The 24,326-nt window shown below is 45.6% G+C and overlaps 1 protein-coding gene across 2 annotated transcripts in view; it reads right to left on the bottom strand.

Annotated features, from left to right (window-relative positions):
* Positions 1-24,326, bottom strand: part of CTNNA1 (catenin alpha 1) — a 109,798-nt gene that overhangs the window by 16,185 nt on the left and 69,287 nt on the right. For both annotated transcript variants that reach the window (XM_069763860.1, XM_069763861.1), the window contains exons 11-14: positions 19,646-19,802; positions 16,213-16,413; positions 13,659-13,810; positions 13,173-13,283 (exon numbers count right to left, since the gene is read on the bottom strand). In XM_069763860.1, the coding sequence (XP_069619961.1) occupies positions 13,173-13,283; positions 13,659-13,810; positions 16,213-16,413; positions 19,646-19,802 (621 nt within the window). The remainder of the gene's footprint in view (positions 1-13,172; positions 13,284-13,658; positions 13,811-16,212; positions 16,414-19,645; positions 19,803-24,326) is intronic.

The following is a 24,326-nucleotide window of genomic DNA, read 5'->3' as shown; positions in this document are numbered from 1 at the left end:
AGTGGTTTTTTTTTTTTACATTTACAATAGTAACCAGGGTTAACATCGGGTTACTAAGCGCGGCCTTGCACTTAGTAACCCGATGTTTACCCTGGTTTCCCGGGGACTTCGGCATCGTTGGTCGCTGGAGAGCTGTCTGTGTGACAGCTCTCCAGCGACCACACAACGACTTTCCAACGATCACGGCCAGGTCGTATCGCTGGTCGTGATCGCTGGAAAGCTGATCAGTGTGAAGGTACCTAAGTTTAACCCCTTCACCCCAAAGCCTGTTTTCACCTAAGTGACAGGGCCAATTTTTACAATTCTGACCACTGTCACTTTATGAGGTCATAACTCTGAAACGCTTCAACGGATCCTGGTGATTCTGACACTGTTTTCTCGTGACATATTGTACTTCATGATAGTGGTAAAACTTCTTCGATATGACTTGCATTTATTTGTGAAAAAAACAAAAATTTGTCGGAAATTATGAAAATTTAGCAATTTTCAAACTCAGTTTTTATGCCCTTAAATTAGAGAGTTATATCACATAATATAGTTAATAAACAACATTTCCCACATGTCTGCTTTACATCAGCACAATTTTGGAAACATAATTTTTTTTTGTTAGGACGTTATAAGGGTTAAAAGTTGACCAGCGATTTCTCATTTTTGCAACAAAATTTGCAAAACCATTTTTTTACGGACCACCTCACACTTGAAGTGACTTTGAGGGGTCTATATGACAGAAAATGCCCAAAAGTGTCACCATTCTAAAAACTGCACCCCTCAAGGTACTGAAAACCACATTCAAAAAGTTTATTAACCCTTCAGGTGCTTCACAGGAATTTTTTGAATGTTTAAAAAAATTGAACATTTAACTTTTTTTTCACAAAATTTTTACTTCAGGTCCAATTTGTTTCATTTTACCAAGGGTAACAGGAGAAATTGGACCACAAAAGTCGTTGTACAATTTGTCCTGAGTACGCCGATACCCCATATGTGGGGGTAAACCACTGTTTGGGCACATGGCAGAGCTCGGAAGGGAAGGAGCGCCATTTGACTTTTCAATGCAAGATTTGCTGGAATTGAGATCGGAGCCCATGTCACGATTGGAGAGCCCCTGATGTGCCTAAACAGTGGAAACCCCCACAAGTGACACCATTTTGGAAAGTAGACCCCCTAAGGAACTAATCTAGATGTGTGGTGAGCACTTTGAACCTCCAAGTGCTTCACAGAAGTTTATAATGTAGAGCCGTAAAAAATTTTTTTTATTAATTTTCACAAAAAATTATCTTTTTGCCCCAAATTTTTTATTTTCCCAAGGGTAAAAGGATAAATTGGACCCCAAAAGTTGTTGTGCAATTTGTCCTGAGTACGTCGATACTTCATATATGGGGATAAACCACTGTTTGAGCGCATGGCAGAGCTCGGAAGGGAAGGAGTGCCATTTGACTTTTCAATGCAAAATTGGCTGGAATTGAGATCGGACGCCATGTCGCATTTGGAGAGCCCCTGACGTGCCTTAACAGTGGAAACCCCCCACAAGTGACCCCATTTTGGAAAGAAGACCCCCTAAGGAACTTATCTAGATGTGTGGTGAGCACTTTTAACCCCCAATTGTTTCACTAAAGTTTAGAATGTAGCATTGTGAAAATTAAAAAATCATTTTTTCTTTCCACAAAATGATGTTTTAGCCCGCAATTTTTTTTTTTCCCAAGGGTAACAGGAGAAATTGGACCACAAATGTTATTGTCCAATTTGTCCTGAGTACGCTGATACCCCACATGTGGGGGGGAACCACCGTTTGAGTGCATGGCAGAGCTCGGAAGGGAAGGAGCACCGTTTGAAATGCAGACTTAGATGGAATGGACTGCAGGTGTCATGTTGCATTTGCAGAGCCCCTGATGTACCTAAACAGTAGAAACCCACCACAAGTGACCCCATATTGGAAACTAGACCCCCCAAGGAACTTATCTAGATGTGTTGTGAGAGCTTTGAACCAACAAGTGTTTCACTACAGTTTATAACGCAGAGCCGTGAAAATAAAAAATATATTTTTTTCCACGAAAATGATATTTTATCCCCTATGTTTTTATTTTCCCAAGGGTAACAGGACAAATTGGACCCCAAAAGTTGTTGTCCAACTTGTCCTGAGAACGCTGATACCCCGTATGTTGGGGGGAACCACTGTTTGGGCACACAGGAGAACTCGGAAGGGAAGGAGCACTGTTTTACTTTTTCAAAGCAGAATTGGCTGGAATTGAGATCGGACGCCCCCTGATGTGCCTAAACAGTGGAAACCCCCAATTATAACTGAAACCCTAACCCCAACCCTAACCCTAGCCCTAACCCTAGCCCTAACCCTAGCCCTAACCCTAATGGGAAAATGGAAATAGCATTAAGCTACTTACTGGTAGCGGCATTTTTCGGAGGCCCATGACAGCACTACGAGAGAGGGGATCCGCCCTTCAGGAACAGGAAACCTACAGATATAAAAGGGCGGCACCTCTCCCTATGCATCAGTTGTATTTCAGAGCCTGAGAGGACTACCGCGGTTAGTAGCACACAAATATACATTATATACAGTTTATGTACAAAAATAATCCATCATATTGAACTATATACCACACGTGAGATCTATCTATCTCATTATATATACTATAGGAAGTGCAACCCCCACGTGAATAGGGAGGGAACTAAGGGTGCTGTCATGGGCCTCCGAAAAATGCCGCTACCAGTAAGTAGCTTAATGCTTTATTCGGATTCCCATGACAGCACTACGAGAGAATTACAGAGATGTAAACTACCTTAGGGAGGGACTATAGCCTGCAGCACCCTTAACCCGAAGGTGAGATCAGAAGAGAACCCCAAGTCCAACCTATAGTGCTTGAAAAAGGTGGAAGGGGATGACCACGTAGCTGCCTTACATATCTGGTCGATCGACACTCCAGATCTTTCAGCCCAGGATGTAGCCATGGCCCGGGTGGAATGTGCCCTCAGATTCTGCGGAGCTGGACCTCCACCTGCAGTATAAGCCAGAGAGATAGCCTCCCTAATCCACTTCGCTAGCGTGTACTTTGAAACTCTAAGACCTTTCCTGGGACCTTGGAAGGATAGAAACAACGCATCCTCTCTCTTCCAAGCATCAGTGACTGATATATATTCTAATAGACATCTCCTAACATCTAATGTATGGAGTAACTCCTCTTTGGAATTAGAAGGATTAGGGAGAAATGACGGTAACACTATCTCCTGAGATCTGTGAAAATCTGAGGCCACTTTTGGTAAATAAGCTGGATCTGGTCTGAGGACTACTCTGTCCTGTAGAAATTCTGTATAAGGGGACAGCCTAGAAAGAGCCTGTATGTCTCCTACCCTACGAGCAGATGTAATTGCCACCAAAAACGCTGTTTTGAGGGATAGTAATTTAAGTGAGGCTGAATGTAAGGGCTCAAAGGGTTCCTTAGTCAAGGCTGAAAAGGACTAGATTGAGATCCCAAGGCATTGACCTATTCCTGTGTATAGGTCTGGATCTACTAGATGCTTTGATAAACCTTGATACCCAATAATTACCCGCAATGTTACAAGAAAATAGAGCCCCCAGGGCTGATACTTGTACTTTTAGTGTACTTGTGGATAGATTTAGCTCTAGCCCCCTCTGCAGGAATTCTAGAATCCGGTTGATTGGTATACCTCTTCAATATTAAAATTTGAAGAGGCCAGAAACTTCCTCCAAGTTCTAGAGTAGATCTTAGTTGTTATGTTTTTCCTACTCTTCATAAGGGGTATCAATTAGGTTTGGAGAAAAACCTCTGCTTTTTAACAATGACCTCTCAAAAACCATGCCGTCAAATGCAGACCCTTCACTTGTCGATGGTTGATCGGACCTTGATGAAGTAAGTCCGGAATGTCCGGCAGCACCCAGGGGTCTTTCACGGACATGTTCCTGAGCCAGGAAAACCATGCTCTTCTGGGCCAGAACGGAGCGATCAGTATGACTCTCGCTTGATCCTCCCTTATCTTTCTGACCACCAGCGGCAATAGATTGAGCGGGGGGGAACGCATATGCCAATCGGAAATCCCATCTGATCAGGAAGGCATCCACTACCAGTGGATATTCCCTGGGATTTAAGGAACAGAAATTTATCGTCTTTCTGTTGTGCTTGGTGGCAAATAAGTCCACTTCTGGATGACCCCACATGTGGACAATCCGTTTGAAGATCTTTGTGTTCAGAGACCATTCTCCTTGTTTTAAGGTGCTTCGACTTAGAAAGTCTGCTCTTATATTCTCTCTCCCTCTTATGTGAACTGCGGATAAAGATAGAAAATGGTTTTCTGCTGTCTGGAGCAGGCGATCCGCTACTTCCATCAGGGACTTGGAGCGTGTTCCACCCTGGTGATTCACATAGGCCACTGCCACCTGGTTGTCGGAGAGGATTTTGACATGGTGACCCTGTAGATATACGAGGAGTTCTTTAATTGAGAATTCAATTGCCATCAACTCCCTCTGATTGGAAGAGGCTGATGTTTGGGGATCCCATAAACCCTGGACTACTACGTCACCCATGTGTGCCCCCCACCCCGTGGGGCTGGCGTCCGTCGTAATTACCCGAGTCACTTGAGTCACCCAGGGAACTCCTGCTGACAGATTGTCTTCCTTCAGCCACCATCTAAGAGATGTCAGAACCTCTGGACTCAACGTCAACTGACCCTGCAAGGAACCTTGTAAGACTCTATCATAATTCAGTACGTCAAACTGTAAAGGTCTGGAGTGGAACTGTGCCCAACGGACGGCCGGAATACAGGAAGTTAGGGAACCTAACAAAGACATAGCCTGTCTAAGAGTCATGGTTGGATTATTAATTGCTTTTAATACCTGTTGTTGGATATGGAGCAGTTTATCAGGTGGAAGACAGCATTGTTGGGACTCGGAATCTAACAGCAGCCCTAGAAATCTCTGGGTTTTTAGGGGTTGTAATCGGGATTTTTCATAGTTTATAATCCAGCCCAGATGTTCTAGTTTGGACATAGCTGTTTTTACCTGAGCCAGGCAATGGTCTGCTGAGTTTCCAACTATCAGGAAATCATCCAGATAAGGGATTATGAGGATATCAGATTCACGTAAGTGCGCCATGACCTCCGCAACAACTTTAGTGAATACTCGGGGAGACGTTGAGAGGCCGAAGGGAAGGGCTCTAAATTGAAAGTGTCGAACAATACCCCCCATAGACACCGCCACACGTAGAAACCTCTGAAAGTTTTCATGGATAGGAACATGATAATACGCATCTTTTAAGTCCACAACTACCATGAAGCAGTGTTTGAACAACATTTTTATTGCAGAGCTGATTGACTCCATTTTAAATGTGGCTTTAACAAGGTATTCATTAAGGTATTTAAGGTTAATAATAGTCCTAAATGACCTGTCTGGTTTTTGAATCAGAAATAGAGGAGAGTAGAATCCACTCCCTCTATCTGACTCTGGGACCTCAATCAGCACGTTCTTAAGGCATAAACTCACAACTTCTGCCTCTAAAGCCGTCTGTTCAATAGTGGAGGAGCGTAAGGGGGTTAACATAAATTTATCCCGAGGCCAGTGAATAAATTCCAATTTCAGGCCTTCTGAAATAATACCTCGGACCCAGTCACTATTTGAGATGTTAGTCCATGCGGAAGAGAAGGCTGACAATCTCCCTCCCACAGGGATTGCTAGTCATTGGTCCGGTTTCTTACGTTCTTTTGAGGAACGGCGGAACATGTAACCCGTACCTCTCCTGCGTCTATCCTCCCATCTAAAATTCTCTCTAGAGGGCGAGGATGCGCGCTTCCTTCCGCGACCAAATCTCCTCCTGTTGAATGGACGCCGATAAGAGGCTGATGACAAACTAGGGAATTTTTTCTTGTCATCTCCAGCCTTTTCAAGCAGCTCATCCAAGGTTGGCCCAAAGAGATATTCCCCTTTGCATGGAATAGCGCATAATTTGGACCTTGATTGAATGTCACCCGACCAACACTTCAACCACAGGGCTCTACAAGCCGCGTTGGAGAGTCCTGCTGCTCTGGCCGCCATTCTGACCGAATCGACCGACGCGTCCGACAGGAAAGCCGCAGCATCTTGAATCACCGGAAGCGCACTTAGAATAGAACTTCTGGAGGCGCCTTCTTTAAGCTGGGATTCCAACTGTTCCAGCCAGACCATTAGGGATCTGGCTGTACAAGTCGCAGCCACTGCCGGTCTCAAGGATCCGGCTGCCATCTCCCAAGTACCTTTAAGGAAGGTATCCGCCTTCCTGTCAAGAGGGTCTTTAAGGGATCCCATGTCCTCGAAAGGTAATGCGGCTCTCTTTGATGCCTTTGCCACCGCGGCATCTAATTTAGGGGCCTGGTCCCAGGTATCCACAGTCGTATCCTCAAAGGGATACCTGCGTTTTAAAGCTGGCGGTAATGAGCCTTTCTTCTCCGGTTTCTTCCATTCTCGGAGAATCAGGTCTTGAATTTTATCATTCACCGGGAAGGATCTACGCTTCTTGTGTTCCAAGCCACTGAACATTAGCTCCTGACGGGAAAGCTGAGTCTTAGGTTCTTCTAGGCCCATCGTACCTCTGACCGACTTAACTAATTTATCCACCCGGTCCAGAGGCAGACGGAATCGGCCAGATTCCTCTTCTGATGACGAGGAAGAGAGATTTGAGCCATAAGAACCTTCCTCTTTATCTTCCTCTGACGAATCAGAGATCACCGAGGCTCTCTGTTTTGAACTTCCCGCCTGGGACATAGACCGCAGGGATTCCCTTACTTCTGTACAGATCATCTCACGTAGATTAGCCGTAGAAGCAGATTCTTCCGCTACCTAGGGGAGGACAATAAGGGTGATACCATCTATCTAGCCTGATGTCACTCAACCCCTCCATTCCTGTAGACCTCACTGTCTGTTGTATACAGGAGGCGCATAATTTTTTAGTATAAGAATCTGGTAACGGGACTTCACACAGGGCACACTCCTTATGTTTCAACTTTGCACTTTTCTTCCCCTAGAATGACAAAGTATAAGGGGCCCGCGTCACTGAGTGAGCATTCACGTAGATCTCTTACCAGTGTACGCCAACAAAGGTACCGGAACACGAGGGGGTTCTTTGCCAGTCGATGCTCTAGATCCCTGCTTGGACGAGCTTTTACGGCTGGACTGGTCACTCCTGGCATGCTCCTTCTACGTGGGCTTTTGTCGCACCTCCTCCGACAGCTGAAGCTGCCGCTCACCATCACTCTCCATGATGTGGATGTGACCAAAGGCAGAGCTCTAAATCCAGCTCCTGCTTAAATCCCCCTCAGATCCGGTCAGCAGGCTGCCTGGCGCCACTCTCATTGGTTCCTGCTACAGCTGGGGGGTCAGCGCAGTGTGTGAGGAGTCCGGCGTTCAGGATCGATGGGCGCCGCCATCTTGGATGAACTGCGCATGCGCAGTTCCCCAGTGACCCGGAAGCGCCTGCTGACTCTGCCCCCTCGACGTCACTGCACCCGGAAACGCTCCAGCTAACGCTGAGAGCGATGCAGGACGCCGAAGAGCACGCAGTAGCGCTCCGGATAGCGTTCCCCTCCTGGCACCGCTACCTCACCACCGCGCTGCACCACCACATGAACCGAAGGAGCGCTATACTTACCGGCGCCGGCGCTGAAGGAGATCAGGAATCCTCCGGACTCTGCTCCCTGCTGTCTACGTCACTGACGTGCAGTCCAGCCAGGACCACCGTGACGTCTTCCAGGGGCTTCCGCACCGGCCGAGGTAGGAGACCCCCCCCGCTACCTGATTCGGTCCGGCCGGCCTGGGATCCATTACGAGATTCATCTGTAGGATCCTGTCCCTTCAGGAACAGGAAACCAACTGATGCATAGGGAGAGGTGCCGCCCTTTTATATCTGTAGGTTTCCTGTTCCTGAAGGGCGGATCCCCTCTCTCGTAGTGCTGTCATGGGAATCCGAATAAAAATACATTTTTTTACATTTTATTATTTTTCCCTAACTAAGGGGGTGATGAAGGGGGGTTTGATTTACTTTTATAGCGTTTTTTTGGCGGATTTTTATGATTGGCAGCTGTCACACACTAAAAGACGCTTTTTATTGCAAAAAAGAGTTTTTGCATCACCACATTTTGAGAGCTATAATTTATCCATATTTTGGCCCACAGAGTCATATGAGGTCTTGTTTTTTGCGGGACGAGTTGACGTTTTTATTGGTAACATTTTCGGGCAGATGACATTTTTTGATCGCTTTTTATTCCGATTTTTGGGAGGCGGAATGAACAAAAACCAGCAATTCCTGAATTTCTTTTAGGGGGGGCGTTTATACCGATCCACGTGTGGTAAAATGGATAAAGCAGTTTTATTCTTCGGGTCAGTACGATTACAGCGATACCTCATTTATGTAATTTTTTTTATGTTTTGGCGCTTTTACACAATAAAAACTATTTTATATAAAAAAATAATTGTTTTTGCATCGCATTATTCTGAGAGCTATAACTTTTTTATTTTTCTGCTGATGATAATGTATGGCGGCTTTTTTTTTTGCGGGACAAGATGACGTTTTCAGTGGTACCATGGTTATTTATATCCGTCGTTTTGATCGCGTGTTATTCCACTTTTAGTTCGCCTGTATGATAATAAAGCGTTGTTTTTTGCCATGTTTTTTTTTTTTTTTTTGCGGTGTTCACTGAAGGGGTTAACTAGTGGGATAGTTTTATAGAGCGGGTCGTTACGGACGCGGCGATACCAAATATGTGTACATTTATTGGTTTGTTTTTTTTTTTACATAAATAAATGGATTTATTGGGAAATGTTTTTTTTTTTTTTTTATTTGGGGATTTTTTTTTATTTTTTTTTACACATTCTATTTTTTTTTTTTTTACTTTCTAACATTGTCCCAGGGTGGGACATCTCTGTATTAGATCAGATCGTTGATCTGACACTGCATAGCACACTGTCAGATCAACGATCTGACAGGCAGCTTAGCTGGCTCTCCAGCGCCTGCTCTCAGCAGGCGCCGGCTAGCCAGGTCACTTCATGACCCGGAAGGAGTCCGGCGGCCATCTTGGATCCGGGGACTCCTTCCGGGTCACCGGAGCAACGCGATCTCATTGCGTTGCTCCGGTGGGAGAGCGCAGGGAGCCCCAGTCCCTGCGCGATCCCCCTCTATGCCGCTGTCACTACTGACAGCGGCATCAGAGGGGTTAAATGCCCGCGATCGGCGATAGCGCCGATCGTGGGCATTGCTGCGGGGTGTCAGCTGTCATATACAGCTGACACCCGCACCCGATCACCGCGGCGCTCAGCGCGAGACCGCGGTGATCGGTGCGCCGTACTAGTACTGCTGCTGGCACTAATGCAGTGCCGGCAGCGCAGTACTAGTACGGCGCATGTCGCGAAGGGGTTAAAGGGGTTAAAGGGAAGGTGCCACCAAAAAAATTTTTTTCAGAAATTGTAAAAATGTAAAGAATTAATGATTACATTTTCTTAAAAAATATTATCATTTGTTTATGATTTAGTAAAATATGAAAAATAATTTGAAAAGTTTTGGAATTTCCACTTTTCAACACCCCTTTTCAGAGGGAGCAGCTGCTGAAATTTCAGAAAAACCTAGTGTACAACTAGCTCACATTACTGCACTGCAGTAATTATGGGCGGAGTCTGCTGACCTGTGTGATGTCTCCTCTCCTCCCCTTATGGGTGTTTGCTAAGGGATTAGAGAGGATGATATTCAGGAACCCAGTGAGCAGCCATTTTGTTGGTGACTGCAGAGTATGGCTGCCGTCACACTAGCAGTATTTGGTCAGTATTTTACCTCAGTATTTGTAAGCCAAAACCAGGAGTGGAACAAATAGAGGAAAAGTATAATAGAAACATGTGCACCACTTCTGCATTTATCACCCACTCCTGGTTTTGGCTACAAATACTGAGGTAAAATACTGACCAAATACTGATAGTGGATGGCAGCCTTATACTGACAAGTAGACAGTCACCAAGGATGGCAGGCAGCAAGGATTCTGGGAGATATGTGGTGGAGGGAGCAGGGTGACAGCAGCACAGAGTATTTCAGGAGAGCAGTGTGCTGGTCTATGGGGACCCCCTGTTTGGTGCGTGGAGCAGCCAGGGATTGTACATAGAGCGCTGTCTTTTATACACATGGATGGACCGTCTGCTCCACAGAAATCCAGGAAACATTTCTGCGGATTGATGGCCTGGTCTGATCCAGACTTTGCATGCAGACCCCATTCCCCTCCTCAGATCCTGTCTTCCCCATCCTGTCCTGGCGATGTGTGAAAGCGAGGCGACAGGCGAAGTATGGGGTGACGCTGGGAAAGAAATGTAGCCATATAGTAACGATAAAAATGAGACCCCTCTCTTCAGCCGCCTCACCAGCCTTCCCCTGACTGCACCTAACTGGAGGTCACGCTGCCCCCTCTATTACCCCAGACCCGCGTGCAGGTGCTCAGCCAGAACCACCATAAAATGGGTCCGCTTTCTGAAGATAATACTGCCATAGTGTTCTCACATAATACCGCCATATAGATCACACATAATACCGCCAGTGTTCTCACATACCGCCATATAGATCACACATAATACCGCCAGTGTTCTCACATACCACCATATGCTTCTCACATAATACCGCCATATAGATCACCCATAATGCCGCCACATAGATCTCACATGTATTGTAAATAAAGACTCGGCCAGAATAAAGTCCTTTATTAATCTTTTTTATACCATACCGAACGCATAATCCTTGACTCCCTCATCTCCCACAACAAAAATAATAAACCACAATGGGGAAAGACACGCGGGGGGGGGGAGAGGAGTGCATAGGAGAGGTTTAGATACTGACTGCTTAGCCGTGTATCTAATCCTGTCCTGTGTGATACTGTGCTGCGCCGTGTATCTAATCCTATCTTGTGTGATACTGTACACAGGACAGGATTAGCTACACAGGACTAGATTAGCTACACAGGACAGAGGTAGCAGTGGTAGATGGTATATAGAGGCAGGCAGCAGTGGTAGATGGTATATAGAGGCAGGCAGCAGTGGTAGATGGTATATAGAGGCAGGCAGCAGTGGTAGATGGTATATAGAGGCAGGCAGCAGTGGTAGATGGTATATAGAGGCAGGCAGCAGTGGTAGATGGTATATAGAGGCAGGCAACAGTGGTAGATGGTATATAGAGGCAGGCAGCAGTGGTAGATGGTATATAGAGGCAGGCAACAGTGGTAGATGGTATATAGAGGCAGGCAGCAGTGGTAGGTGGTATGCAGAGGCAGGTGGCTGTGCTATACAGAGGCAGGTAGCGGTGCTATACAGAGGCAGGCAGCAGTGGTAGATGGTATATAGAGGCAGGCAGCAGTGTTAGGTGGCATACAGAGGCAGGTAGCGGTGGTATACAGAGGCAGGCAGCAGTAGTAGATGGTATATAGAGGCAGGCAGCAGTGGTAGGTGGTATACAGAGGCAGGTAGCGGTGGTATACAGAGGCAGGTAGCTGTGGTATACAGAGGCAGGTAGCGGTGGTATACAGAGGCAGGTAGCAGTGGTATACAGAGGCAGGTAGCGGTGGTAGGTGGTATATAGAGGCAGGTAGCAGTGGTAGGTGGTATATAGGAGCAGGTAGCAGTGGTATATAGGAGCAGGTAGCAGTGGTATATAGGAGCAGGTAGCAGTGGTATATAGGAGCAGGTAGCAGTGGTATATAGGAGCAGGTAGCAGTGGTATATAGGAGCAGGTAGCAGTGGTATATAGGAGCAGGTAGCAGTGGTATATAGGGGCAGGTAGCAGTGGTATATAGAAGCAGGTAGCAGTGGTATATAGGGGCAGGTAGCAGTGGTATATAGGAGCAGGTAGCAGTGGTATATAGGAGCAGGTAGCAGTGGTATATAGGGGCAGGTAGCAGTGGTATATAGGAGCAGGTAGCAGTGGTATATAGGAGCAGGTGGCAGTGGTATATAGGAGCAGGTAGCAGTGGTATATAGGGGCAGGTAGCAGTGGTATATAGTGGCTGGTAGCAGTGGTATATAGGGGCAGGTAGCAGTGGTATATAGGAGCAGGTAGCAGTGGTATATAGGAGCAGGTAGCAGTGGTATATAGGAGCAGGTAGCAGTGGTATATAGGAGCAGGTAGCAGTGGTATATAGGGGCAGGTAGCAGTGGTATATAAGGGCTGGTAGCAGTGGTATATAGGGACAGGTAGCAGTGGTATATAGGGACAGGTAGCAGTGGTATATAGGGGCTAGTAGCAGTGGTATATAGGGGCTAGTAGCAGTGGTATATAAGGGCTGGTAGCAGTGGTATATAGGGGCTGGTAGCAGTGGTAGATGCATAAGAAAATAAAAACTCTGTACTTACCTTCAGTCCTCTTCCAGGAAGTGCTGAATCATGTTCAGGGCAGAGCAGTGTGACGATCTCCCTGCTCTGCTCTGAACAGGTTGGCAGTGAGCAGTGATTGCAGCCTGTATTGTGATACTAAGTACAGGCTGCAATCACAGCTCCTGGCTGCAGATACTCACCCCGAACCTCGCTCCCAGCAGCAGCTTCTCCCTGGCAGCTCCTGCTATGATCGCACACACTGAGCTGTGTGTGCGATGACAGAGGAAAAAAACAAAATGGCCGCGATCTCCTCTCACAGCTGTGACGTAGCAGCCCAGGGGGCGTGCCCAAGTCACAGCTGAGAGGCAGGAGGAGCGGTCGGAGCCCGACTGTTGGCTCCTATGCCCATGGCTGCCGTAAGTGAGGTGTGCAAGTGTCGTGTCCAGACACTTACACCCACACTAATGAAAATGGCGGCCTCCAGTGGCAAAAGTAAAAATGAATAAATAAAAAAGTATTAAAGTAGTACATTTACTTTTGTATTAAAAATAATTGATTATATAATCAATAATTATTAATACAAAAACTAAAATCACGGCATCCTCCCTTTAAAGAAACAAATCCCCAGAAGGTAAGCAATCCCTTCAATGGTTTTAAAAAAAATGACAAATCCTTTGTACCAAAGATCAGTTGGAGACAAAGAGGAGAAACGTCAGAAGTTTGCCTTTAACAATTAACTTAGGTCTGTCATTTTCTAGAAGTACCAGATGAAGGCGAGCGGACTATAGATACATAGGAGAAGCTTTTGAAAGCAATTAAAGCTAACTTCAACAATACTAATACAACTCACTCTTGCACTCTGCCCAGCAATTAGTTGATCATCTTCGGTCTGGACACTGGTTCGGCTTCTTACATCAAAGTCTTCAGTCTCAAAATCTGAATCATCCAACTCTTCCGGAGTCTGAAATATTGATGTAAAGTGAGAACCAAATCTACAATCTTTACTTACTTGTGTAGACAGTAATGTTTACATGTAAGAACAAATGGCCATTTACAAGTATTTTTTCGTTCACTTCATAGACTATAGAATGAGGAAAGCATGGCTGTGAAAGTCAAGTGTGTACACAATATTCCAGCAGCATGCTCCTGGCACTACAGATATACATTCCTAATCCATAGTAGGTCTTCTTCCAGGTTAAACAATAAGTAGTTCCCATACTGACGTCTGGCCATGGCCGACCTACATAATGCACTGCACTTACAATTTCAATCTGTTACATTTTCTGCAATATCTGGTCTCTTGTCCAAATGTTATATAAACTCATGTAAAACCTACTCTGATCATCAGCACTGCCTTCCGGATATCACGAATCCCATCATAAACTAATCGAGATGCATCAATAAATTCATTTTCATCCATTGGCAGATTGGAGTCTCCACTGAGAGCTTCAACTGCTGCTTCAACTTGCTCTGTGAATCGCGGCATGACTGAAAAGTAGATTGTCTGGTTAATACATGTGGTAAAGCCATACTGCAATTGTGCAACTCAGCCAAACACTGCACTCCATCATCAGAAAGATCTACATTCGTGCGTAGGGCAGGACTAGGAAGGAGAGGGTCAATCCAAGGAGCGTTGGCTTGAAGTTCAATTTCCTCAAGATATAAATCAGTTACAGCACCTTAACAACAGTGGAGAAGGGGCCTTTTCATACTGTGTCCTAATTTTGCTACTAAAGAAAAGTCCACAAAGCAAGGTTTGTGTCTCACAGATCTGGATTGTTAGACGGGAAAGCCATAATGTTTTGTTTTTTAAGTCAAAAGAAAACTCTCCAGAATCCATACATTTAAAGACAACTGCTCACCTCACAAAGTGTGTTGTAAAATATATATCTTCTAGATGGAGGCCGGATGTTTCCGGGAGGGCGGTAATTCGCGATGGGGGCAGGCTTTGCAGCATTGAGAATCTCTCCCCCCATGTGCTCATCCACCTATCCCCTCTCTCTTTCCCCATGTGCTGACTTCTCCTGTCTGTGCTCTCTTTGACCTGTCTACCCCATGTGCTATCCCCCCCTGTCTGCTGTCTCTCTTTCCTGTGCTGTGTTCTCCCCTCATGTGCTGTCCCATTTGAGCGGTCTCTCTCTCCCCTGTGCTCTCTCCTTCCTCCATCTGCTGTCTTCTCCTCTCATGTCATCTCTTCTTTGACCTGTGTTCCCCATGTGCTCTCTAGCTCTCCCATGTTGGCATTGATATTTGGTTTTTAAAGGGGTTCTCCCATGAACGAAAGTTAATTTTAAAATATATCGTCTGTGTCTGACCGTGTACCGAACATACCACAGCTCATGGGCAGGGGAGGAAGCAAAAGACAATACTGACATTACAGCAGGAGATCGCAGAGCATACATTTTTGTGAGGTAAAATATTGTTTAATAACAGTCAGTGAAATATTTTACCAGACAAAATGAATCCCTGTGATCCCCTGCTATAATGTCAGTATTGTCTTTTGCTTCCTCCCCTGCCCAGGAGATGTGGAATGTTCCGTACACGGTCAGACACAGTCAATTTTTAAAATTAACTTTTGTTAGTGGGAAAACCCCTTTATTGTGACCAGCTTCCTCTGCCTGTAGACATGTCGCGCATCTGCAGCCAGGATCAGCCGATTGACTCACTGTGCTTGCGCGGAATTCGTGCAGGTGCAGTAAATCTCACCGCCACCATCTTTGTGCAGACAGATAGCGGTGGTCACATTAGAACTGTGCATGCGCTCCTCCTGTACAAAGATGGCGGCAGTCAGTGAATCATTCGCGACTGTGTTCCGCTGGTGGTACCGCGCAAGAGGCTGCGTACGGCGCATAGTGTGTGTGTGGTGCGTAAGGTGTATACAGTGTGTTTGCCTGCGTGCATACGGCTTATACAGTGTGTGTTGCGATGGTGTTCTGCTGTTGGTACTGCGCAAGAGGCTGGGTACGGCACATACTGGGTACGGCATATAAAGTGTGTGTGTGTTGCGTACGGCATATACAGTGTGCGTGTGTGCACGCGCGACCACCAAATCCTTTGGTAATCTCGGTAACCTGGAAACATAGAGCGCCCCCCCCCCCATAATCAGCTGTTCGCCGCCGCAGCTGTACGTGTCGCGGCTGGGTGACAATCCCAACACATGCATGGAGAGCTCAAAAAACCTTTGGAAAGGTGTTACATTTTGTCTGGACCATTTTTGGGGTTTTGAGTGAAATTGACCAGTTTGCCTTTTTTTCCATTTTTTTCTTTTTTGTGTTGTTCCAATATACACAAAAAAAAATATGGGTATAAGAAACCATGTATAATTGCAATAATTTTCTGGGATAAATACTTAATTTTCTGAAACAAGTTCAATGATGTCAACACTTTCAGCCATGACTGTATATAACAGGATGAGCCCAGGATAGGTGAAATATATACCCATATAGAAGACATATACACGAGGAAGGAGCCCAGGATGAGTGACATTACTACATAATGTAGAGGGGCAACTCATATGTCCTTACAAAACTTTGAATGCTAAAAGGACCGATACATTTGACCAACATGTGAGCGCAGATGGGTTGGCGGAATCAGGTCCAAATTATGCACTGGGGCCCATCCAACTCTACTACCTCCACTGCTTTGCACTATTGCATTTCATGGAGAATTTATTTGCTGGAACTCTGATTTTTGGGGAAAATACAGCAAAGCCAGTGAATTTGAATTTTAAAGGCTCTGCAGGAAGTGAGGGATTCTGCCTCCTGAGCAGCCATGTTCCAACAAGTCATCTGAGTGATGGGTGGCGGGTTCTGTACTTCTATACTAATCTGCAGGGTATTATAGAGACTGCCACATACTAAAACACATAAGAAAACATACATTAGCTTTACCTGTATTTGACAAAAGTTTGGTCGCTTCCAGTACTTTTTCTGTATAGACTCCAGGTTCATAATTATCCATCTCTGAAGTAACAACATAAATGACTCTAGCTGCACGCCCACGTATTGCACCCGCTGTGCGATCCAGTCCATCAACATCTTTTTCCTGAAGCGCTATGACGCATTTATTGACATCTTCCAAAATATGATTTTCTGCAATGAATAAAAAAATATCATTAAAATGAACATATTTTAAATTTCGTTACTCTAAACAATACGACTTTCTTTGCACACTGCAGGCCCAAGGTGACTAGGTAATAATTATACCAATATTGTTAATAAATTAAAGCTTGTTTGTTGTATCAAATTTCCATAAGCATCTTCTCTTAGAATATGCCCCTGAATACTGTTACAAAGCAGGGTGGCAAATAGAAATGGTGCATGTAAAGCAGCTCAACAGAATTCATGAATGAACCCAGGTAATGAGAAAATGCAGGTACAGCAGTGCATATACAGAGGGGAAAATAAGTATTTGATACACTGCTGATTTAACAAGTTTTCCCACCTTAAAAAAAAAATGAGAGGTCTAACATTTTTATCGTAGGTACACTTCAACTGTGAGAGACAGAATCAAGAGATACAAAACAGAAAATCACATTGTATGATTTTTACAGAATTAAATTGAATTTTATTGCATGAAATACGTATTTGACCATCTACCAACCAGCAAGAATTCTGGCTCTCAGACCTGTTAGACTACTTTAATACATCAGGTTTTTGCCGCCAGGCACAAGCCAGTGAGTTTTGAAAGAAAAAAAAAACGATAAGTTTTCTTCCGCCGGATCAGTTTTTTTTCTCATCAAGTTGTAATCGCACTGGATTGCGCCTGATGGCCACACGTTTCATCCGTTTTTTTGCAGGATCCATGAAAAATTATTTTTCCGGCGGACGGAGAAAACGTACAGAGGAACCTTTTTTCTGTCTGGTGAAAAAACGCACAGCGATGGTTTCAGCGATAAACGGATGAAACGTGAGGTGAAATTCTATGTCTATCTCTCTCTCTACAGGAAGTTTAAACTCTAGTTAACAAAAACAAATCCAGCAAAAAAAAATCCGGCGCATCAGTTTTTCACAATTTGCACCGTATCCGTTTTTTTCAAAAATAGCCGGATTATGCCTGACGGCAGAAAACTGATGTGTGAAATTAGCCTTAGTTTTTCTTTAAGAAGCCCCCCTACTCTGCACTCATTACCTGTATTAATTACACCCGTTTGAACTTCTCATTTGCATAAAAAACCTGTCCACACACACAATCAATCACACTCCAACCTCTCCACCATGGTCAAGGCCAAAGAGCTAAGGACACGAGGGACAAAGTTTTATAACTGCAAAAGGATGGGATGGGCTACATGATTCTGAGAAAGGTCAGGAATCAGCGCAGAACTACACAGGAGGACCTGGTCAATGACCTGAAGACAGCTTGGATCACAGTATCAAACATTACCATGAGTAACACACTACATCATCATGGATTAACCCCTTTACTAAGTTGGGTTTTTCTATTTGAGTTTTTTTTTTTTGCTTGTATTCTTTACAGAGCCATAACTTACTTTATTTTTCCATCAATATGGCCATGTGAAGGTTTTTCTTTTTTTTTGCAGGACAAGTTGTTCTTTTGAAAGACACCATTGGTTTTTCCATATAGTGTACTGGAAAACGGGGAAAAATTCAATGTGCGGTGAAATGGCAAAAAAAAGTGCAATACCACAATTGTTTGGTTTTTTTGTACCATGATCACTAAATGCTAACACTGACCTGCCGTTACAAGCTAGTAGATACCAAATATGTATAGCTTTTTCTTTATTTAAGGGGTGAAATAAAAAAAAAAAAATTGTCGACATTTTCCAAGACCCACAGCGTCTCCATTTCTTCAGCCTTGTTACGTGAGGCTAAAATGCTCATCTGCTATAAGCGCCAGCCACGGCGCTGTAGACCTCTGGTTCTCATGCCAACCCATTGGCAATTTGTGATCATGTGACATGGGCACCGATGGGTGGCGCTAATGACACACTTCTGGTGTTATGCTAAAAGCCGTATTCAGAGATTGACAGCGTCATTTAACATTAACAGCCACAGGTGGATCGCGATTCCACCCGTGGCTGCTATTGTTACATGTCATAGGTCTTAAAGGGCTTAAAATCCTGCAGGGCATGCAAGATCCCTCTACTCATGCTAGCACATGTCCAGGCCCGTTTGAAGTTTACCAATGTCTATCTGAATGCTCCAGAGGAGGCATGGGAGAAGGTCATGTGGTCAGATGAGACCAAAATAGAACTTTTTGGTATCAACCCCACTCGCCGTTTTTGGAGGAAGAAGAAAGAGGAGTACAATCCCTAGAACTCTGTCCCAACCGTGAAGCATGGTGGGGGAAACATCATACTTTGGGGATGCTTTTCTGCAAAGAGAGGCTGGCCAATAACCTCCTTCCTTCAGTATGAGCATTGAAGATTGATCGAAGCTCAGTCTTCTAGAATGACAATGACCCGAAACGCACAGCCAGGGAAACTAAGTGACTGCGTAAGACGCACTTCAAGGTCCTGGAGTGGCCTAGCCAGTGTCCAGAACTCAAACCAATACGAAATCTTTGGAGGGAGCTGAAACTTAATGTTGCCCAGAAACTACCTCGAAACCTGAAAGATCTGGAGGAAATCTGTATGGAGGAGTCCAAAATCTCTGCTGCAGTGTGTGCAAAACTGATCAAGAACTACAGGAAACATCTGACCTCTATAATTGCAAAAAAAAGGTTTCTGTATCAAATATTAAGTTCTGTTTTTCTATTGTATCAAATACCTATTTCATGCAATAAAATGCAATTTTCATTATGTAAAAATCATACAATGTGATTTTCTGGGATTTATTTTTAGATTCTGTCTCACAGTTGAAGTGTACCTACAATAAAAATTATAGACCTCTCCATTCTTTGTAGGCGGGAAAACTTGCAAAATCAGCAGTGTATCAAATACTTATTTTCCCCACTGTAAGTCCTCAATATAAAGAAGTAAAGGTCAAAATGCAAGGGAAAAAATGCTCCATCTAAAAGTACTGTCCTCAGTTTTTTTGCGTTTTGTTTTTTTTTTACAGTCAAATGGGAAATATTTAGACCAAGACACCCAGTACCCTCACTGATTAGCTCTGGTGACAGTGGGATGTAAACATTGAACAGCGCTGCACTGCACAGCTGCATCCAATAGGAGCTGTTCTGCAGCACTGGGCAGCTGCAGCTACCCACTGAATGGGACTGCTCAAAGTAGGTCTGTTCAGTGTTTACTTCTGGCCATCATCGGAATATGGAAGGAATGTACATCACACACAAGCACTTAACATATTTTAAATTGATTAAAGATTAGGTAGAAAAAAATATAAAACTAAAAATTTAGAGAGGTACCTGAAACAGCCAGGAAGTCATCGATTGATGTGATGTCATCAACTGCATCTGTCAATATACGAACTTGTTTCTCCCACTGTTCCTTGAAAAGATCCATTGTTTCTTGAGCTACTTTGCTATGAGGTTTAGCAGCAAGTGCCAATGCTGCATTTATAACCTTTATTATCAGAAAAACACAAAAGTATTGTTTGGTCATGCAATGTTAATATGCACATTACAACTAGTGCTGATTTTGCTCATGCATTGAAAAACTGATGTCACTTGCGGGGGCAATGCGGAGCTGGTCTCTGTCGTGCTTATGTGCCGGGTTACCTCCTTAAAATGGCCACTGAAAGCGCACTCTCTTGCCGGCTCGTGAAGTCTCATCAGAGTCAGTGACATTAAAACTGCACAGTGACAAGATTGCACTAAACAGGTCAGAATCGACAACAGGCACTTGCTTAGTAGAGCAGTGCTAGCCCAGCCCCTGAAACAGAAGTTTTTAACCTCTTCATGACCAAAGCTTTTTTCAGTTTTGTGTTTTCATTTTCCGCTCCCCTCCTTCCCAGAGCCATAACTTTTTTAGTTTTCCTCAATATGGACATGTGGGGGCTTATTTTTTGCGGGACAAGTTGTACTTTTGAACGACACCGTTGGTTTTACCATGTCGTGTAACAGAAAGCGTGAAAAAAATTCCAAGTTCGGTGAAATTGCAAAGAAAATGCAATCCCACACTTGTTTTTTGCTTGGCTTTTTTGCTAGGTTCACTAAATGCTAAAACTGACCTGACATTATGATTCTCCAGGTCATTATGAGTTCATAGACACCAAACATGTCTAGGTTATTTTTTTCCCCAAACTTTGCTTTAAAAAAGGGATTTTTGTGTACTCACCGTAAAATCCTTTTCTCCGAGCCATTCATTGGGGGACACAGGACCATGGGTGTTATGCTGCTGTCACTAGGAGGCTGACACTAAGTTGAGACAAAAAGAGTTAGCTCCTCCCCTGCAGTATACACCCTCATACTCGCTTCCAGAGACCCAGTTCAGTGCAAAAGCAGTAGGAGATTAATAACAATATATTACATAACATTAGAGTATAACATGTCAGAGAAAGTCAAGAACCAAAAAGGTAACGAGCCGTAAGGCTAACAGGGTGGGTGCTGTGTCCCCCAATGAGTGGCTTGGAGAAAAGGATTTTACGGTGAGTACACAAAAATCCCTATTTCTCCTTCGCCACATTGGGGGACACAGGACTATGGGACGTCCCAAAACAGTCCCTGTGTGGGAAACAATACAACCAAATAACTCCGTGTACCATCTGACTATAAACGCGCGACGGCCGCCTGCAGAATACGTCTGCCAAGGGCCGCATCCGCAGTAGATTGAATGTGGACATTGTAGTGCCTTGTGAAAGTATGCAGGCTAGACCATGTTGCGGCCTTACAAACCTGCTCCGCCGTTGCCTGGTGCCGGATGGCCCAGGAAGCACCCATCGACCGAGTAGAGTGTGCTCTAATCCCCGCTGGAATAGGACTGCCCCTGACTTAATAGGATTCTTGAATAGCTGAACAGATCCATCTGGCTATCGTGGCCTTAGATGCGGCTAAACCATTTCTGTGACCCTCCGGGAGCACAAAGAGGGAGACCGATTTGCGGCAAGGAGCAGTTCTAGAAATGTACCTCCTAAGGGCCCGTACCACGTCCAGGGTGTGAAGGGCCTTTTCGACCCTATGTTTTGGCTGTGGGCAGAAGGAGGGAAGAATGATATCTTCATTAAGGTGTAAAGATGAAACCACCTTAGGGAGAAAAGCCGGAGATGGGCGTAGGACTAATTTTTCCTGGTGGAAGGAAAGGAAAGGCGCCCGGCAGGATAGTGCGGCCAATTCTGAGACCTGCCTGATAGATGTTACTGCTACAAGGGAGGCCACCTTCCAGGAGAGGAAAGTCAGCGGGACATCCTGCAGAGGTTCAAACGGAGATTCCTGAAGAACACTCAGAACCAAATTGAGATCCCAGGTCTGTAACGGCATTCTGTAGGGAGGTACCACGTGGGAGACCCCTTGAATGAAGGTCCAGACTTGCAAGTTGGCAGCAATCTTACGTTGGAACAACACAGATAACGCTGAGATCTGACCCTTGAGGAAACTGAGCACCAGGCCGGAATCCAAGCTGGACTGGAGAAAATCCAAAACGGAAGGAATTGAGCAAACAAGCGGAGGGTGACCGCGGAGCCTGCACCATGAGAAGAAGGTTTTCCAGGTGCGGTGATAAATGCAAACGGAAGACGCTTTGCGAGCGCTTATGGTGGGAATGACCTGCTGGGAGAAACCGGCTTGAGTTAGAATCCAGGTTTCAACAGCCACGCCGTTAAACGTAGGGTCCCCTGAGCTCTGGTGGTAGATCGGCCCTTGGTGAAGCAGATCTGGGCGGTCTGGTAACTGCCAGGGGATGTCGGATATGAGCTGAATGAGCTCCGCTTATCATGCGCGACGTGGCCAATCCGGGGCGACAAGAATCACCGGAACCCCCTCCGTCTTGATTTTTCGGATCACTTTCGGCAGTAAGGGAAGTGGAGGAAACACGTATTGGAGTTGGAACCGATGCCATGGGGATATCAGTGCATCCACCCCAATGGCCTTGGGATCCCGAGAACGTGCTATGAAGCTGGGAACTTTGGCGTTCAGTCTGGACGCCATCAGATCCATGTCCAGCAAAGCCTGTTGTAAGGGGCGGAGATGGAGTTGAGCAAAGGGAACCGCTTCTATTGCGGCCACCATTTTTCCCAGGATCTTCATGGCAAACCGAATGGACTGCGGACAAGGACGACAGAGCATCCGAGCTCCCTGCTGAAGCTCTCGGGCTTTGGACCGAGGGAGCAAGACCAGCCCCTTTGACGTTTCCAGGATCTTGCTTAGGAAGGCGATCCGTCAGGTAGGAACAGGAGGACTTGTTCAAGTTGATTTAACAGCCCAGGCGCGAAAGAGAATCCAAGGTAATGCGGATGCTTGCCTCGCAGGCCTGATAAGACGGACCTTTTATCAGGAGGTCGTCTAAGTATGGCAACAAGACCACTCCTCGGGAGTGAAGAATGGCTATGACAGTCGCCATGACCTTTTTGAATACCCTGGGCGCAGTGGCAAGGCCGAAGGGTAAGGCCGTGAATTGAAAGTGGTCCTCTAGGATGGCGAAACGGAAGAACCTTTGATGTGGTGGGAAGATTGGGATCTGAAGATAAGCATCTTTGATGTCTATTGATGCTAGGAACTCCCCTGTCTCCATTGAGGAAATGACTGACCGGAGGGACTCAATCCTGAAGTGCCGAACTTTTACATACTTGTTTAGGAGCTTCAGGTCCAAGATAGGGCGTACCGTTCCATCTTTTTTTGGAACAACGAAGAGGTTTGAGTAAAAACCTCTGAATCTCTGGTGTTCTGGGACCGGAACAATGACCCCATTTAGGCGGAGGGAATCGATGGCGCAGTAAGATTAAGCCCCCGAACTTGGGAGACGAGAGGGGAAAAACCGTGCTAAAGGGGAGTCAGAGAAATCTATTTTGTAACCAGAAGACACCAGATCTCTGACCCATTCGTCGTGGACAACGGAAAGCCAAACTTGTTGAAAAAGAAGTAGGCGTCCGCCTACTTTGGAGGTGTCGACTGGAATACTCCCCGAGTCATTGTGAAGGAAATCTGGCAGGCCTGGATCCTCTGGTTCTGGGTTGTCTAGGTTTTCCTCGCCAGGACTGATTCGGCCTGTACGAAGGTCGAGTGTCTGTCTGTGCGTGGAGATCGTTCTGATCTGGACGAGGCTGTGGAGTTGGACCAGAATGGGCTACTGCGAAAGGGCCGAAAACAAAAATATTGTTGCCGCTGAAAGGCAGCTTTAGGCCCGTGTTGAGGGAGGAACTTGCTCTTCCCACCTGTAGCATCGGAAATAAGCTGGTCTAATTTTTCTCCAGAGAGACGTCCGCTCTGAAAGGGAAGGGAAATCAGAGACTTTTTTTGAGGAGGAATCTGCGCGCCACTCTCTAAGCCAAATTGCTCTCCTATTGACTGCCTCGATGAGGGAGTCAACAGTAGAGCTAAAGTCCGGAAAAACCGGATCCAAGGATGCATCAGATTCATACTCTGAGTCATGATCGCTGCGAACCCCTGGAGAGGGTGAGCGAGAAATGGAGCTACCAGAGCCTCAATGGCGTGGTAAATGCTCAGGAGAGGTAGTTCGGATCCGTTTTACGGATGACCGTACCTCCTTCCGGTGAGAGAGGCCCCTGCTGACCGACGATTCCTCTGTTATGGAGGGATCTCTTAACCCCGGAAAAAGAGTACCCCGCTCCCCAGAGGGGTCATGAAGGGATTTAATCGCTTTGGCTAAAGAATCCATGGACTGTGACAGTGACGCGGCCCACTCAGGGGGGCTAGATACACTGGGGTCGGTGGCGACAGGGGGCTCCTGGGTGCATTGGGCATCGCAGGCTGAGCAGAGAGGGGAACTTTGAGGCCGAGGAAGTGGACCCTGGCAGGTGGTACACGCAATAAAAAAGGTAGTATGCACCTTGGTGGTCTTTTTGGCCCTTGACTGCGACATGATGTACCCCAATATAAGTAACAGGGAACGCTGCTAGATGGAAACGAGGGTAACGCTGCAGGGAAGCACCTAACGTGGTCTCCTTACCCGGGTCCTGTGTCCCGCAAAGAGATG

Source organism: Ranitomeya imitator, chromosome 4 (genome assembly GCF_032444005.1).
Source record: "Ranitomeya imitator isolate aRanImi1 chromosome 4, aRanImi1.pri, whole genome shotgun sequence".
Taxonomy (NCBI): Eukaryota; Metazoa; Chordata; class Amphibia; order Anura; family Dendrobatidae; genus Ranitomeya; species Ranitomeya imitator.
The sequence above is the reverse complement of the archived record's forward strand: the minus strand, read 5'-3'. Positions and strand labels throughout refer to the sequence as shown.